We start from the raw sequence: 17,059 nt of genomic DNA, 5'->3' as shown, positions 1-17,059 counted from the left end.
CTTTACTGGCTGTTCCACCGCGAGATGACTGACACACACATACATACGCACACAAACACAGACTGGCTGATTCAACTCAGGCTCCATGAGCATGGGGGTTTTTCTGAATCAGCCCCAAAGATACATTCATTCGAGCTCACCCAGTGATCATAAACCAGACTGAAGGGCTTAGAGGGCATGACGTGACACCAAATTTATAAATTATCCCATTTATTCAGGATTTTCTGGCGCTACGCATTTTCCTCACATGTTACTTAGTCAGGCAGCAGGCAGGAGAATTTCCTACTGATGTGTCTGTAACGATAGCTGAAACTTGATGTGTCGGTGGGGGGAGGAGGTTCTTTAAAGGCGTAGGTTGACATTTTGGAAACACCTTCCTGGTGAGAGATATATGTCAGTACGGTAAATATCTTTGTTTGAATATCACCTTTCAAACAGGTTAGTGCAGTTGATCGCGCTTCACACATGACTGATAAGCTGATAATAAGTAACATATGAAGCTATAGCCAGGAGATGTTAGCATGAAGAGTGGAAACAGGAAAACAGAGCAAAATCGGCCTACAACCACTTCTAAACCCCACTAATCGACACATTGTTTATGTTTTTTTAATCTGTACAAAAAAATTACCTTCAGGCAAATCCAGGCTACCTGTTTCCCCCTATAACTTCATATTTATCTCACACTTGGCAAGAAAGCGAATTAGCGTTTTTCACAAAATGTCAAACAATTCCTTTAAACTTTTAGCCTGTGGGACTAGTTACCCTTGTCATGCAAAATCCCAACAGCAGCCATCCCATAGCTAAAAGAATTTGGGTGTTTGAGGAATATTTTCAGCCAGAACATATGAGGGGATAGCTAACCATCCGTTAAAGATCTCTATGCTCAGGCTCAGATCCAATATAATGCTGCCATTAATTACGGAGGACTTATATTCTGTTTGCCTACTTGCTCTTACTAACTGTTATCAGATCAGCAGGGGTGAGTCGAATCCAGACTTATGTCTCTTGGACGGCTGAAATAATACTATTCTAGGATCAGTGTGCAACTGTGTGATTAGAGATACTATCTACAGAGGTGTTATCTAATCATTATTAATCTTTTTTTTAGTGTGTGTGTGTGTGTGTGTGCATATGTGTGCATGTGTGAGTTTGTACTGTGGGCAAAGGTGTATGCACCATGCATGTGCACAAATGTGCATGATTGCATGCGCAGACATGTGTTTGCATACATCCATTCTTGCATGTGTGTGTTTCTACGTGTGTTTTTTTGTGTGTGTGCAAGTTGCTCACATCTGGTCTGAATCTGTCCATGTTTCCGGCCGCTGGCTGGGCAGGGAAGTGGCAGGCGCTATCGAAAATCTCCGCTGTTTTCACAGGGATGATGGGAATCTCAGGGACTTTCCCTACGGCAGTGAAATCATCCGCCTTTCCCGCTCCTTTAAATACCCCCGGCTCATTCCTCCGCCCTGCTAGGGTTCCGATAAAACAGCTGAGACGTCTTGTGTTTGGCAACAGTTGTCGTCTAAAAGGTGTAATTAACTCATGAAAAACTGTATTTACTGTCAGGGACTGCTAAACTAATGGACTTGAGGTCTGGCTATTTGGAGTGTAAAGTGGACCTTGATGTGGTGGTTGACATGCTGCATTCCTATAAGAGAAAAAATACATTGGTTTCCTTTAAACAGGGTTGCATCCATAGGTTTTTTGACAGAATTGTAGTCCAGGGTGGAAGCTGAGAGTTACTGAAATTGTGTGATAAAGTTACCAGTGATAGAGAGCTGGCTTGTCATGCAGATCAGAACTGTGTTCATCTTCTTAAATATACATGTAAATATCTGTCTGTATTTTGAGATCTCCCTCAGAGATGTCAAAATCCCAAACCCTCTCTAACTGTTTCACCATTCGCTATACTCCGTGCTCAGCACTCTTCACAGAGCATGTGTCTCCTGACTGGTTCAGACCCATCCAGAGCTCTTAATTTACTGGTCATCAGGGTCTCTTCCTCTCCATGTGCCCCACCCCCCCCCCCCTCGTGTCTGTCCCCCTCTGTCTCCCCTCATCTCCCTTGGTCTCCCATTGCTATTTATTCCCATCACTAGGAGACGGGCTGTGCACAAAGCCCGCACTGTGTCCCGAGGCTTTTTTAGAATAGAAATTCGGTCTGTTGAAAATGGAAACGCTATGATTGACTGGGCACAGCTTGCACAGAGAGATGAGGAATGCCAGCAAGAGGCACAAATTATCCACAGGAACGATGGAGAAATATTATTAATGAAATATGGACAAGAATTATGTTATAAAGTCTTCAATAAGCTGAGGTTTTCAAGTAGCCGATATTATTCTACGTTCCAAAGCAGCTATGTTAAGAAGCCGATGATGAGATTGTGTGTTTATTTTGAACGGGATGATGCCAGTCCAGTAACGTCATTGTAATAAAAATCGTGGTCTGTCACTGGCGGCTTTTTCACTGCCGCCATTCTCAAGTCTCATTTCATAGCAGCAGTATTTGGTATTAAAATTCCAAACAGTTGTTCCAGAATAAATTAATTTGTTGTGAAGAGTCAGATGGTTTATAAAAGCATTTCTGAGGCTGAAATAATTTTTTTCGAAGATGCAATAGTGGAAAAATGCTGCGCTGAAGATGAGGCGGTTTTTAAAGGATTTTTTTTTCTGTCTTTTAGTGTTTATTTGACAGTGAAAGTGACAGGAAATATGCAGTAACATAAAAAGCTGGGGATGGCATGCAACAAAGCTTCTCAGCTGGGTCGAGGGGGGTGGGTATTAGTACATATGTTAGACTATTAGTCCACATGGATCCCCAGTGAGCAGTCTTCTGTGGTCTTTGATCTTCGTAATAATCCTTCAGTAACACAAATGATGATTCTCCTCTCCTCTCCTCTTCCTCCATAACACCCACCCAGCGCTATAGGTGTAGTGCCAGGCCTTTGTTCCCAGCCCAGGCAGGTTGGGCAGGATTGTGAAGTAGCTCGCTGTTTCTGCCTGAGCCAGCTGGAGCTCCGCCAAGCACAGCAGGAGTTTCTGCTCTCCTCTGTTTGATATTTACTTTACCGCCTTTACAGAGGAACTAGTGCGAGACCAGACAGACGTACTGACACAGTCCTATGTCAGTGTTAAAAGGGACTGTGTGTGCACAGGCCTCTGTTTTTACCCCACCTTTGCAAAACTATAGTCTACTTATGAGCTGAGGTTCCCACTACAGGGCCAACAGGGCTGCACGATCTATCTGTTTGCAATGTGCATGTATTGTATATGTATATTGGAGGAGTCCAGAGATACCAGCCTGAAAAACTGATGAGAATAGGATCAGGAATATAAAGGGTGCAAGGTGATCAGCGGAGGAATGCAGGAAAGGAGCAGCTATAATATATTTGGCAAAGGTTACGACTCCTGTGGGGATAATTGGGAAATGGCGTGAGAGGAAGGAAGAAGCCTCAGGTTAAAACTTAACATACATGCAACTTCTTACTCTATCCCTTAACTCTCTTTTTCTCCCATGCAAGGTTGATACAAGATAATTGCAGAGGTCTTTGTTAATTAGCAGGATGTAGCATCCCATTCCCAAAAGCCTCTGTAGCTCTTCTTTGATTAAGAGCATAAACATTTACTAAGTAAGGAATGGCACATGTCCATTATACAGGAAAGTTGTATGCCAAGAGAACAGAAAACAAACTAACATTGATAAAATTATGTTTTGCATCCGACATTACAGCATAACAATATAAACACTCATATCTAATAAAATTGTCTTTTATTACAGCCTGGATCCCATCTGTGACTCGTGCAACTCTGATCCAATGAAAAACTCTGTGTGTGTCTGCAGGGCATCGTCAAAAGCTCGAGGACCCTCCAAAGACTGGTCTCTTCTCGGACCGCCTCAGTGAGCTCGAGAGGATGAGGGTGAGGGTCACCGTTCCCACTCAAGGCCCCAGGCCAACTCTCAACACGGCAGCCAACTCCTTCAACCCGCAGGGACAGACGCAGATAACAGGTGAGCACCGAAACATCACCTCTTACCTTACACCCAAGAAGGACTGGGTTCAAGCACCATTACAACAAGCATCCACCCTCATGAAGCAAAGCACTGAGTCTCTGTCGGCTTACTGTTCTGTAGTTGAGCTTGACCTCTGTCCTCTGCGATTACATGGTTAGGGGTCAACAGTGCTTCCAGTGTGTTGTGTCATTGAAATAAGTTTAAATATTGCACCATATTCTCCTGTACCGAACAATGAAACCTTTTCTACCCAGAGTGAAAATCATTTGAGGCTTAACCTATTGTTATTGTGCTTCTTTTGCTATGCGACATCATGTTTTTATGTTTCCTGCTTCCAAGAATACCAGACATTTAATTAAGACTGGGCAATCATTCAGTATTATTGTATTTCGACTTTAGTTAAAATCATGTCATTGTGATATGATCTCACTGTGTTATTTTTACTAAATTCACTCAACAAAACTAGAACATATTTCATTACTTTTGAACATCAATTTGATTATTTTATATGGAATTATGTGTTATTCTTTTTCCATATTGTGATTTTTAAATTAAGTTAAATTGCTAAAGTCAAATCATTATATTAAATCAGAAAAATATTTTTAATAATATCACAAAATTGTTTTGAAACAGAATGCCCGGGCCCACATTTTACGTTTGTGTTTCTGAGCATTTTAAACATTTTCGGTTTTTCACATTGTATTTTACACACAAACTGCAGAGAAAAAACAAATATAGCTACACTTTTCTAAACAGTGTCCTAAAGAGATTCACTGAATAAGCGAGCAGGCTGAGGCACAAGCTGAGCAACATTTACTGTATGGAAGGCGAAATATCAAACCCCAAGTGGAGCCCTGGGCCGCACCTGATGGGACCAGCGGTTCATGCCACAGAACGCCTTGTGCAGTGTCTTACTTTGCCTCTGAGATCGTCTGTCTTTCTCTGCTCCGTCACTCAATCTATCTACGTCCTAGAAGGTAACGCCACGTGTCACGGTGCGGGATGGCTGCTACCTGATCGCCCTCACACCTCTGCAGACTCGTCACAGGTCGTCATTTAGCTCCTAGTTAGTCTCTGACACGGCTTTGTAGTGTTACTTAGTGGATCGTTTGAAGGATGGTTAAACAGCGTAGCGGTGTGGTGGTGAATGGAGGGTATTATCCACTGGACCATGTCAGGAAACTGCCTCTCAGGTGTAAATATTCTGAGGTGAAGTTTGAATTTTAAAAGTGCAGTTGTATTGATTAGAGCAGTGATTGTCAGATGTACCCCCACCCGTCTCATCTACACCGTCATCGACACCCTTCATGTTCGAATATATTCTGAATTTATCATAAACCTGATTTTATTTAAGATTATTAATTATTTAAGGGTTTTCATCAGTTGATCTGTGAAAGGTTGGTCAGTTTGGTCACCTTTGCTTTCTTACTGCTACTGTTTGGAGTGGCAGAAGCCTGAAGTTCAACTGTCATCCATTACCACTTCATTAAGCTCGCTCTACTATTTATCCATGATGTTTAGCTGTTTCAGCTAGCCTATTTATCTATTAATTAATTTTAGCAAACTATTTGCACCATTTATCCAGTAGTGCTTTAAGCTAACCATTTTAACAGTTTTGTCATTGATTTAATTTATTTTATGTCATTTTGATTTATCCATTACTTTTAGCTATCTGTCTACTTTAGCCATCCATCCATTAGCTATTTCAACTTTCACCATGTTTCTTCATTACCATAGCTATTTTCTATTATTTATCTGTTTTGTTGTTGTTGTTTTTCTTTTTCTTTTTTTTTCTATTAATTGAGCAACTCTGCAATCTTTCCACACAACCCATAACAACCACAGAAGTGCCCCCTGGGGAACAAGTACCCCTGTTTGGGAATCACTGAATTACAGATTGTAAATCACAAATTAGTTCACAAATATCAACATAACACATAAGAAAAACTTACACATAATGCGATCGCCATCAACGTTCATGCTTTGCACTTATGTTGCAGCACAGACACAATGTTGAAGTATGTGCAACGGTTATTTTCATGGCTGGTCTGCTGGTGTGTTTACACCCTGGGTAAGTGCCAGCAAGGCTCTCTGTGCCTCAGCTGCAAGCACAATGTTTTATAAGGCAAACAGGAAGATCTTCTCTTCGAAAGTAAACATCAGATGTGTCATTACAGAGGATGTTGCATAACACGCCCAACTGATACTTACCTCTAAACACAAGTGCAGAAAAACACAGTCACTAATAATGTCTGCAGTTGTTGTGAATGCTGTTGTCAATTGGTTCCATAGTTAAGCAAAAAATTCGAACATGCTGAAGCAGCTGATTGGCCTCTGGTAATTATTCTTTCTCTCTTTTCCTGTCTGTTTTTTTTCTCTCTCTGTGTCTTTCTGGCTTATTTTTCTCCTTCCTCCTCTTCCTCCCTCGCTCAATTTCTCCCCATCAGACCCTCGTCAGTCCCAGTCCTCTCCTCCCTGGTCATATGAACAGACGTACCCGTCCTACCTGAGTCCAATGGCATCCCCCTCAGTCCACTCCACCACCCCCCTCTCCTCCAGCCGAGGCACGGGCCTGCCTGCCATCAGTGACGTGCCTAGACGATTGCCAGGTAGAACCACCTCTCTGCAACCATGTGAAACTGCCCGGCTCCTTGTCCGGTCACGCTTCACTGATCTGCTACAAATAATCCAGATCACACATTTTTCTTAAGCGATAGAGGGAGGGACGGAAGCGGGGAGAGAAAGACAGACGCTCACACACACGATTTTCACACTCAGACAAAAGCAGAAACATAAACAAAGACTTGTTCGGTGAACTACAGGGAAAAAAAAGGATGTGCTACTATTTAGTAGAAGACTAATACACCACAGCGAGCTGCTATTAGCTCATTCTGAAATGAACGTGAGGAATGAAGTATGTTGTCAGAGTCAGACTGTCTATCCAGAGAGCGGTTTGGATGGCGTTTTTTAAACAGTGGAGGAAAAAACGATTGTTTCCTTTTTTCCTCGCTCCAAGCCTTTGATCCCAGAGGAGTATGGGTAATAACAGGCCCAGGGATAATAACAGGCTCGTGACTGACAAATAAAGTGTCTTTATAGCGATACGCTACTCTCACAAGGCATTCTGGGTAATTGCATTAGCCAGTCTGTTTGCTGTAACGGCACCAATTTGTCTCTGTTTTTCCCCCAATGTGAAAGCTCCTTTAAAATCCTTACATGCCGCCAGACAAGTTTCTACCCCGTACACCTGTTTGACTCACTGCCATGAGAGTTTTTTTTTTTTTTCTACCCTGTTTTTTTTTCCTTCTGTTTCCTTGTGCTAACATACTGCACCCTCCTCTGTGTGTGTGTGTGTGTATGCCCCGAGCGAGGGTGAGTGATTACGCGACGCGGCCGTGTGACTCTGCATTAGAAAGGGTTTAAAATCCAGCCAGCTGCCTTGTCAGCTTTGATTAGTTCGGTCTTCCCCTTCAGCTTTCATCTCACGAGCTTCAGGCTTTGTTCTCAAAGTGACACACATGCATGTGCGAGGACGTGCACACGCATAAACACGGGCCAAGACCTCGCCTCCCACCTTTTACCCACTCGCACACCTCGAGCGCTTAATGCATCGTAAGTGATGTGACTAAGGCTCTCAGATCTCTGGAGATCATGTTGACACCTCGCCAGGCTGCACTGTAACAGTATCCAGCCACAGAACATACCGACAAGTACAAGCAGAAGCTGATATGGATGCTCCAGTGCAAACACAGCACCTTCCCGCCCCCTCCACACACACCTTCACACAGTCCAGCTCTGCTGTTGAAACGTTACAGCTGCTAAGAAGCAGTTGCAAAAGTTCATCAGTCAAGTCAGACACCTAATTTGGAAATGATGCTCCAAACTTTGTAAAATCCCTCCAAATATGTTCCACTCTGGTTTCATTTAAACCAATAAAGTTCGATCTGGCTCATCATCACACGGCCCCTTTGAGCACTAAAATAGGTCCAAATGTTAAAAGCAGGAGTCAGGAGTTTATTGAACAGCGCCGGTCATGTCTGAGATCACACTGCTCCTCTACAGCAGAGACAATCACCTACTATTTCTATTAGAATCAAACGGATCTTGTGGAAAGAGGAAGTTTAAAGGCCTTAATTGGCAGCATATGCTATCTGACGCTAGCGACAAACCGGGCTTCGCAATTCTTCCCTGCACATAAACACTGCGTCCCCCCACCCCCACCGCTTCTTCCCCGTCGCCCCCTGTCCTCTCACAGCAGACATGGTGACACGGAAGACGCCTGGTGATTTATGATAAGAGCGCCATGGCTGGACTAAACCACTGAGAGGAGACGGGAGGGAGCGCGAGAGGGGGAGGACCTCCTATTCTCCTTAAACTCTGCGCCCAGCGCGAAGCTCGCCGCAGCCAGTTAGTGGTTTTTGGGTATTTTTTAAGGGATGAAGCGAAGAGAGGAACGAAGGGTGAGATGGAGCAGCTCCTTCTCAGCTCTCTCTCTCTCTTGCACACTCGTTCGGGCGCGCGTGCACACGGACACACACATACACACACATGCTGGAGCCGATGGGAGGCGAGGAGAGGAGCCACATCAGAGCTCAGCCCTGCCTCATTATGGATCTCATGGAAACTGTTTCTGCTCAAAGTGTTTCCACATGTGCAGCTCCTGATTCATCCCAACTGCTTTTTTATGTGCATACAGTATTCACACACATACATCCCCCTCCCTCCCTCACACACACACACACACACACACACACACACACACACACACACACACACACTGTGTTTGCACGATGGAGTGTGTGTTTGCATGCATAAACAGTTATACAGATACACATAAACATACGCCAACACACACACACAGAAATATAAATACGCAGAGGCGTAAACATATTAAGACATATTCATGTGTGGGACTCTGCTGATGTGCTTTTTAACTTTATCAAAACTCGGGAGTTGAAGTGAACAATCACAGAAGTTGATGGATATTTATGAATAAATCGTATTTCATAACTGTGCCCACACAATCCTTTAGCCAATCCAGATTGGTTAATACTCATTTCTGGCATGAAATGTCTGATTACGTACAATTCAGTTTACTACCGTTTCATCTCTCAGCGGACTTATTTGTTAAATTCAATAGTGCTAAATAGTTTAAGAGTCCAGTGCCACATTTCACTTAATCAAAACTGACAAACTGGTGAGAAGTGTTATTATTGATATAATATATAGAACATAGACATGATATAATGATATCTGCTGCTCTGTTGATGTTAGAAAATCCTAAAGGTGTGTGTGTGTGTGTGTGTGTGTGTGTGTGTGTGTGTGTGTGTGTGTGTGTGTGTTTCTTCAGGTTCTTCCGACCTGAGCCCATTCCCTGGCCAGTTTGAGCGTCAGTTCCCGGGCCTCTCCTCCCTCACAGAGACTCGTTTCTCCAGCCCTCGGATGCACTACCCGGCCACCTTCACCTACACCCCGCCTGTCACCTCCGCCATGTCGCTGGGCAGCGCCCACTACCACACCTACCTTCCCCCTCCTTACCCAGGCTCCACCCAGAGCCAGAGCGGACCCTTTCAGACCAGCAGCACACCCTATCTCTACTATGGAGCGTCATCCGGCTCGTACCAGTTCTCCATGGTTCCCGGCGGGGATCGCTCACCTTCCCGGATGATCCCGCCTTGCACTAGCGCCTCCACGGGCACCTCCCTGGTGAACCCCAACCTGCCCAGCCAGACGGAGGGAGGGGTGGACGGCGACGGGAGCCACAGTAACTCCCCAACAGTTCTCAACCCTGGAGGCCGCATGGATGAAGCTGTCTGGAGGCCATATTGAAGAAAGCCAGGGGGTGGAGATTGGAAGTCAACTGATGTCATGGTTTGAAAGCACAAAACCTTTTTTTTATTGAAAAGGGGATTTTTGAGCTCTCATCAGCTATCTCTACCTTTTACTTGGAAATTAAGGTTGAGATAAAAAAGAAAAAAAAAGACCAAACTTGTATGGACTTGTCTTCCTGGAATGTGTTTTGACCAAGGCACTACAAAGGGAGTCATTCTCACAGCAATAATGAGAAAGACAATTTTGGTTTACTAGGCCCAAGTGGATGAGACATTATTTTAGTTTATTATAATCCACAAGCTAAGGGATGCTTCAACAATATTTGTAAGAGACTGCCTCTTTTGTATAGTGTTTGTATTTCAGTAAGGCTTTTTGCAGAGCATGTTTTTGTACTACGACAATATCAAGATGCAAGTTAAGCACTGAGTAGCAAGTGATGAGAGTAACACATATGTTACCTTCAGTGGTATGGACAGTAAAATTGCTTTAAATCAATTAATTTAACTTGTATATTGTGGGTGAAACGATGTAGATTGAGGCGTTTTCTTAGTTTTAACTTATAAAGCCATAAATTATGTAATGTATTTGAAACTTGAGTCAAAGAAGTGTAATCTGAATATTTTTGATGCATCTATATGACTAAGTTAAAATGAATTTTTTTTTTTTGATAGGTAATTTAACAGAGTGAGAGGTTTAATTTTTTTGTAGTACCCAAAGATTTAAATCGTTTCAAATATGAAATGTAATTTCCAAAGTGTATTGCGACATGTTTCTTCTGGTGTAACTTTCAGTTTAACTGCTCCACACGTTAAGAGCCCAACATCCTCGCTAGGCGTTGACACACATTTGGCTTGGAATTAAACCTTTGGTATTTATTGAGCAATAACTCGTATTGTGCCTCTTGGCAACATACCATGGAAGAGAGCTTCAATGGGGGAAAATAATTATCCATTTGGGGATAAAAATCTGCTTTATTTCTTTAGTTTGTCTAGTCTGACATGCACACAGATACATATGTATTTTCTTGTCCACATAAAAAATGGTACATTTATACACGAATTGACATGTAGCCCAAAGATGATTGCGGCGGTGCCTCGTCTAGCGGCGCGCTCCAAAGCAGCAGGTCAGACTTTAAGGTTCACTTAGTTTGTGATACATAAACTCCTCAGGACTGGAATAATCCTTGGGTGATCCCTGCATGTCTTTTTTCATATCCATTCTGCTCTGTCAAGATTATAGGGAAACATGCCAAGTCTATTGTAGCTTCCATATCATGTGCAAAAGATAGCTTTGAAAAAGTTTGTCTTAGTGTGTGACACACATGGGTACTTGTCTTTGTTTGTTTCTTTGCGTCTCTTTCAGTCTTTGAGACTGAGAAGGAGATATCACAGTTAAAGACAAAATGGGCTGTGACATTCCTCCAGACTTTTATTTATTTTCCATTTCTTGCTTTTGTTGACATGGTTTACCAAATACATTTGTACCATCCTCACTAGCCAGTGTCACGGTCTAAAATCTCTCTGTGGCACCAGGATAAGTGGGAGGTCTGATTTATTTTTTTCCAATCTAAAATTACTATGTGAGATTTTTTGAAAAAGCGTTGGAGTAAAAGGAAAAAGTACAAAAACCGAAGTGATTGGACGCAGCTGCTGGCAGCAAACTGGTAACCAAAAGATATGGGAGACTTGTGTATGTTTGTTTCATAAAGCACTTATTTCTTGTTTTATTTCTAGCAGCACTTGTGGCTGGCTGCCAGCAGGGCTCATGGTTTTGGTCCTCAGTGCAGATATAACGCCACTGGAGTCACACACACACACACACACACACACACACACACACACACACACACACATACGCCGAATGGATAACACTTGGCCAAACAAGCCATTTACATTGGAGTTGAATCTGATCTCAAAAGGCAGTTGGTATTTGTTTGAAAAAAACTTTTCTTTTTTTTTTTTTTTGCTTTCATACAATATGATATTCAGTGCATGTAGGTAATATTATAACCCAATTTGAAAAAGCTGAGAAAAACATGGCCCTGTCCAAGGATCAGGCTTCAAGCTTTTCATTGAAGGTTTGCACGCAGTGCCTCTTTCCCAGTCTCTGCAGAGGATGTTCTGAACTCGCTTAATGGAATTGAACATGTCACACTACATTTCCCCGACTGCTTCAGCCCAAACGAGAAGTGTTTTTGCTGTTACAGTGTAACATAAGAAAGCAAATAAAAACCTTTTAGATTGTTGTGATTTTATAGCTTTTTTCCAATTACAAATTTACCCAGTGTCTCCACAGTAACTATGCACATCTGTTGCAATTTATTTAAACCTCTTCTTTTTTTTCCCAATTTTGAACAGGAAATGGTCTTTTAAAAACTGTTTACACATCAACGCAGCACTGACATCCCATTCTGTCTTCATGTGCTTTTGTTTGTGTTGTGTTTTTTTTTTCTTTTCTTCCTCAGAAAAGAAGAGGTTCGTCATTTTCTTTCTTTTGGTTTAATGTTGCGTACAGTCTGTCATCAAAGACCTTGTATTATTTAATGATCAACATGTATGATAATCCAGGAAACGTACTTTACCCTGCTCTTATGTAAAGTTTACTTGTTATGTCTTTTGTTATGCTTCTTCTCTCATGAACACTTGTCAGGAAACTGAAACTAATGGAGACTCCATTAGATTTTGCTGGTACGTTTCATCAAGTGATTTTTTTTTTTAAAGGGACAACAGACCTGACAACAGTGAGTGAAATTGGCATTGTGATTGTACATTTTGTTTATTTTAAGAATAAAATAGGAATTTTGTAACTTATTTTTTCCTCTTTCCTCTTAATCTCCTCTTTCCACCAAAATGATTGTTTTTGTTTGGTATAAAAAGGAATATGTATGTGTGTATAGAGATTATCCACCACATTTTCTGTCTGCTCTCAAAGGGGTTTTCCTTATTGTTACTTAATGAATTTTGTATATGCTGAGTTTGATAGTAGAAGGTTGTTTTCATATTTATTTGCTTGAAGGGGAAAGTTGAAAGTTTCCTTGTTTAACTGTTTAAGATGTTTCCTGCATACGTGATGATGTTGTGACATCACTATGGGACGCCAATGGTGGTCCAGTTTGCAATTTACACAGTGTGATGTGGAAACTTGTAACTTCCAGTGCACAAACACTGAGAGTGGAAGTAGAAGGCATCTTGTGTTCAGTAGTTAGACTTCTGAAAGGAACATTATTTGCATATTCATAGATTTTGAATATTTCTGTGAGGGAGAAGGAGAAGTTTGCTTTTAAGAGGGAACTGAACATTTTTTTTAGAGCAGATCTTTAATGTAAGAAGGTTTATGTATCCACCCTATTGTGTGGGTATTTGGATTAGATTCCCCTGTCTGCTGAATTTCCATTTAAATAGAAAGGGCCACCAGTGAGCGCACTGTTAATTCTCCAAGAACATTAAGCCGTGTCATCACCTGTTTAATCTTCTCTGAAACAGTTAACAAGCAGATCTGTGAGCATGTTTTGCATTGTAAGCACATTTAGCGGTGTCATCTCTGGTCTGCCGGTCCGTCTGCACCAACATTGTCTTTGGACGGGGACTAAGGCGGGCTGGGGGCCCCCGGCACGCTCAGCCAGACTACTACTGCCACTGCCACTGCCATGGCTTCATTTCAAAGGTGCACAGGGAAACCAGAGAGATGGAGACAGGAACAGAGACAGGGAGAACCAGGGAAGCTGTTTTACATTATTCCAAGACATAATAGAGCCAATCTAAGTGTGCGCACACACACGTACACATGTTGAAATAGAGAGAGAGAGGAGAAAGGGAGAGCTACACCATCCCATGTGTTTTTTTAAGGTTCAGATTGGGAACATTCTCGGGATTTCCCTGAATATAGATTGCGTGGAAAAAGCTCCCGCTGGTTTCAGGTTCACATTCTCAGCGTTCTCAGCCATGTCTAGCAATTATAATAATGAACTCCGGAGGAGCAACGGGACCCAGACACCCAGAGAAATTAGCATAATGTCCTGCATGCACGGGAGAGACAGCAGCACGGAGGCAGACTCATTTATGCGGGGTTGGTATAGAGTTTTTGTCCCTGTTAAATTTGATGGTTGAACATGATGCCAGCGATGATGTGCGCTTGATTTTTATACCAGGTTATAAGTAGTTTTGCAGCAGCGGCACAAAGCAGACTCCACTTTCTTCCTTATGTTATGCAATCAACAGAGAGGAATACAAACAGGAGTTTATGAGGAGACAAAACCACTCCATTCAGATGACTTTGCACACACACACACACACCGAGCTGACAACCCAATACAAACTGTTGACTTGACCTCTACAAACGTTTCAGAGGAGCAGCTCAGGCGGGAAGTGATCCTCAAGGGTCCCATACCACTCACAGAGCTGTATATCTCTGCCTATGTTTCCGTCTCCACTAACAGGGCTGAGGACTGTGTGTGTGTGTGTGGGTGTGTGGGTGTGTGTGTGTGTGTGTCTACCCTCAAACAGGGAATCCATGCATCTTGATATCTCATTTAGGCCAGAGATAAGCCGAGGGCAGGGGGCTCTCCAGTGCGTCCCCTAAATGTTGAATCAGCATGAAGTGCTGACCTCCTTGAACCTCTCTAAATCTTCTGTCATCTGATCTCAACAAATGGCGGCGTTCAACTTGAATTTCTCAGAGGAAGACCATCTTTGAGATCAGCCCATGCCCACCATAACATACACAAAACTGATCTTAATTTGATCAGATTGTAATTGAGCAACCGCCCTCCTAGTCCAAGAAAATTTCAAACTGAGTCAACAATAACTGTGTACTTTGGCGCACTCTAGTGGCTTTTTTATTTAACCTTAGGGACCGGGGTGAGGGGCCCACCCATACGGTGCTCCATACAGCCAAAAGCAGGCTGGATGTGGCCAAACTAGTGCTTATTATGTTATTGGTACTCCTACTAAGGTTCCAACACCCCACATTTCGTCTCTGTAGACTTTAGCCTGCTCAAGAGCTTTTGCGCTGTAAATGAATACCAGATATGAAAAGTTCTTCACCCTCACAGAGACGGGGTTGTAAACGACGACTTGTCTTTTGACCTGTAATAAAAGAAATGATCTATTGGCAGGCGAGCTGCATCCAGGCAGCAGCCCAGAACATCACAGACATGGTAGGTTGTAAGGCAGCCTGACATCCTGCACCAGAGTCCATTCATCACTAGATTAAAGCATGCCTGTGTCTTTAGCCTGCTTTGGAAACATTTGATTCCATGAAACCATTTGCTGCTAAGTGAAACCCAACTCAGAGAAAAGTGCACTTATGAAACCTAAAAAGCCTACATTTAATGAGTTCTGCCAGTTCAGATTATGCAATCTGATACTGGCCACACTGCCTGAAGAAAAAAAAAAAAAAAAAAAAAAAAAAAGGAATTACTGTGAAAATTCAAGTGTCAGGACCATGGACAGCGACCAAACACACAAACAAAAGCCCTCTTTGTCCAAGGCCTTCGCTTCATGTCAGTGTTTCAAATTATACACCATCTCAACTGTCAAAAATGGCAAACTGTTGCAGCACGACTGAGTGTACAGAACATAAGACAGGATAAACCGCAGCCCGCTGCCAAATATTCATGCAAAACAGGCCTTTTCCATAGGTTTCAGCCAGGCAATAAAATTTCAAAAATTTGGGCATGGGCCCCATCTTCGCCTGAAACCAAGCATGAAGGAACTCTATGTGTTCTTCCTGTCAGATGAAGGGCTGTTAAAACTTTATCAGGCGAGTGTTAATTGAGAGCTAATGGACTGGTAATTCGGAGCAGTCGCACAGATCCCGTTCACTGCTGAATGACATACAACCCTGGTGACATTTAGATCACGTTGGGGCTGTTTGGAAAATCCACCACACGACCATAGCCATGTGGGGATGCCAGGCAAAAAGGGGGATGAAGGATGCCCGCCATCATGTCTGGTTCTGCTTTAGACATTCATCCTCTCTGTCTCCAAGGATCATAACTCGTGTTAGAGGCAGGTTTTATGGTTTATGACTGGAAAATAAAATGCTGCGTGTTTCCTGCAGGCGAAGCGATGATTTACAACTATGAATGATAAAGTGAGGGCCCGCCTGACAGTGCGGATGTGTGAGGGCTGCTGAGGATCCAGACATGTCCGACATGTGGATGTGAGTGTGGTCGTATAGCGAGTGTGGTCGCAGTGCGGTTATATACATTGGAACACAGCATAGAGAGAAAAGTTCTGGCTCACTAGTAGGTATCAATACCTGACATCATCATCTCACATAATTAGCACGGTGTCCACATCCTTCTCCAGTGACCATGGATTATTTCATGTGGTTCACAACTGGAACTGAAACCCTAACCAGTAAATCTAACCAAGAGCATAAATACCCCCGGGCTCTGCTGTCTGCAGACATGGTTACTCATTTCAACGACTCCTCTCCAAAAAGCCAATCAGATATGTTTATTGTTATCTTCAGCCTAAATTTGGGCCTGATTATTTAAATACAGAGAAAAATGTCTTGATCACCTGGCTCCGAGCTCAAACCGTGCTCAGTTCAGGCCACGACAGGCCTGTCCCGGCCTCCGCACGGCTCCCCCACTGATCTGAGACAGGGGACGACGTGTGCCAAGAACTCTCTCTGGTGAGGTCGTCAGTCTTACGCCGAAACCGCAGGCGCGCGCCAGGCAGATCAATAATCCCCATCAGGCTTCACCACAAGTCACTCAAACCTCCAAGGGCAGGCGAGCGGAGGAGGGCTGGGGGACCTGCTGAGAATCTGATACTCTCTGAGATGCTCTCTGTCTCAGAGTGGAAGAGACGAGGACTCGTCCTCCGCGGCTCTGTCTCTCCTTTAAACCTGATCTCCTGTTATGACATGGTTCCCGTGCTCTGATTAGACGCTTCCTCCTCTGGCCTGTTGGCCCTCAGCTCTCACCCTCCGAACGGGTTGATGTTGATGTCACATGTCAGTCTTTATCCAGCTGTAGGATTCACAGCAGTTAGTGAGTGGAAGGAGGATTTTAGTGGCTGAGGAGAGTTGAATTTCTGCTCATTTTTTGTATGACTCAAGAAAAATATGATGGCATCATTTTAAAATGAAAATATAAAGCAGTAATAGTAAATGTACCATTTATAAAAGCATTTATTTTTCAGAAAAACAGAGGAGAAGATCTGTGACTTGTGAAAAGGGAATACATGAGAGGCATATGTGCGT

At 43.0% G+C, this 17,059-nt stretch overlaps 1 protein-coding gene across 2 annotated transcripts in view; it reads left to right on the top strand.

Annotated features, from left to right (window-relative positions):
- The window catches only part of runx2b (RUNX family transcription factor 2b), a 42,214-nt gene extending 29,503 nt beyond the window's left edge, over window positions 1–12,711 (top strand). Inside the window, exons 6-8 of one of the 2 annotated variants that reach the window (XM_056363482.1) lie at window positions 3,842–4,009; window positions 6,460–6,621; window positions 9,363–12,711. In XM_056363482.1, the coding sequence (XP_056219457.1) occupies window positions 3,842–4,009; window positions 6,460–6,621; window positions 9,363–9,841 (809 nt within the window). In that variant the 3' untranslated portion in view covers window positions 9,842–12,711. The remainder of the gene's footprint in view (window positions 1–3,841; window positions 4,010–6,459; window positions 6,622–9,362) is intronic. The other variant, XM_056363484.1, reaches the window with a different exon arrangement.
- The last annotated feature ends 4,348 nt before the right edge of the window (window positions 12,712–17,059 follow it).

Source organism: Seriola aureovittata, chromosome 19, assembly GCF_021018895.1.
Source record: "Seriola aureovittata isolate HTS-2021-v1 ecotype China chromosome 19, ASM2101889v1, whole genome shotgun sequence".
NCBI lineage: Eukaryota > Metazoa > Chordata > Actinopteri > Carangiformes > Carangidae > Seriola > Seriola aureovittata.
Note: the sequence above shows the minus strand (reverse complement) of the source record. Positions and strands in the feature narration are given on the sequence as shown.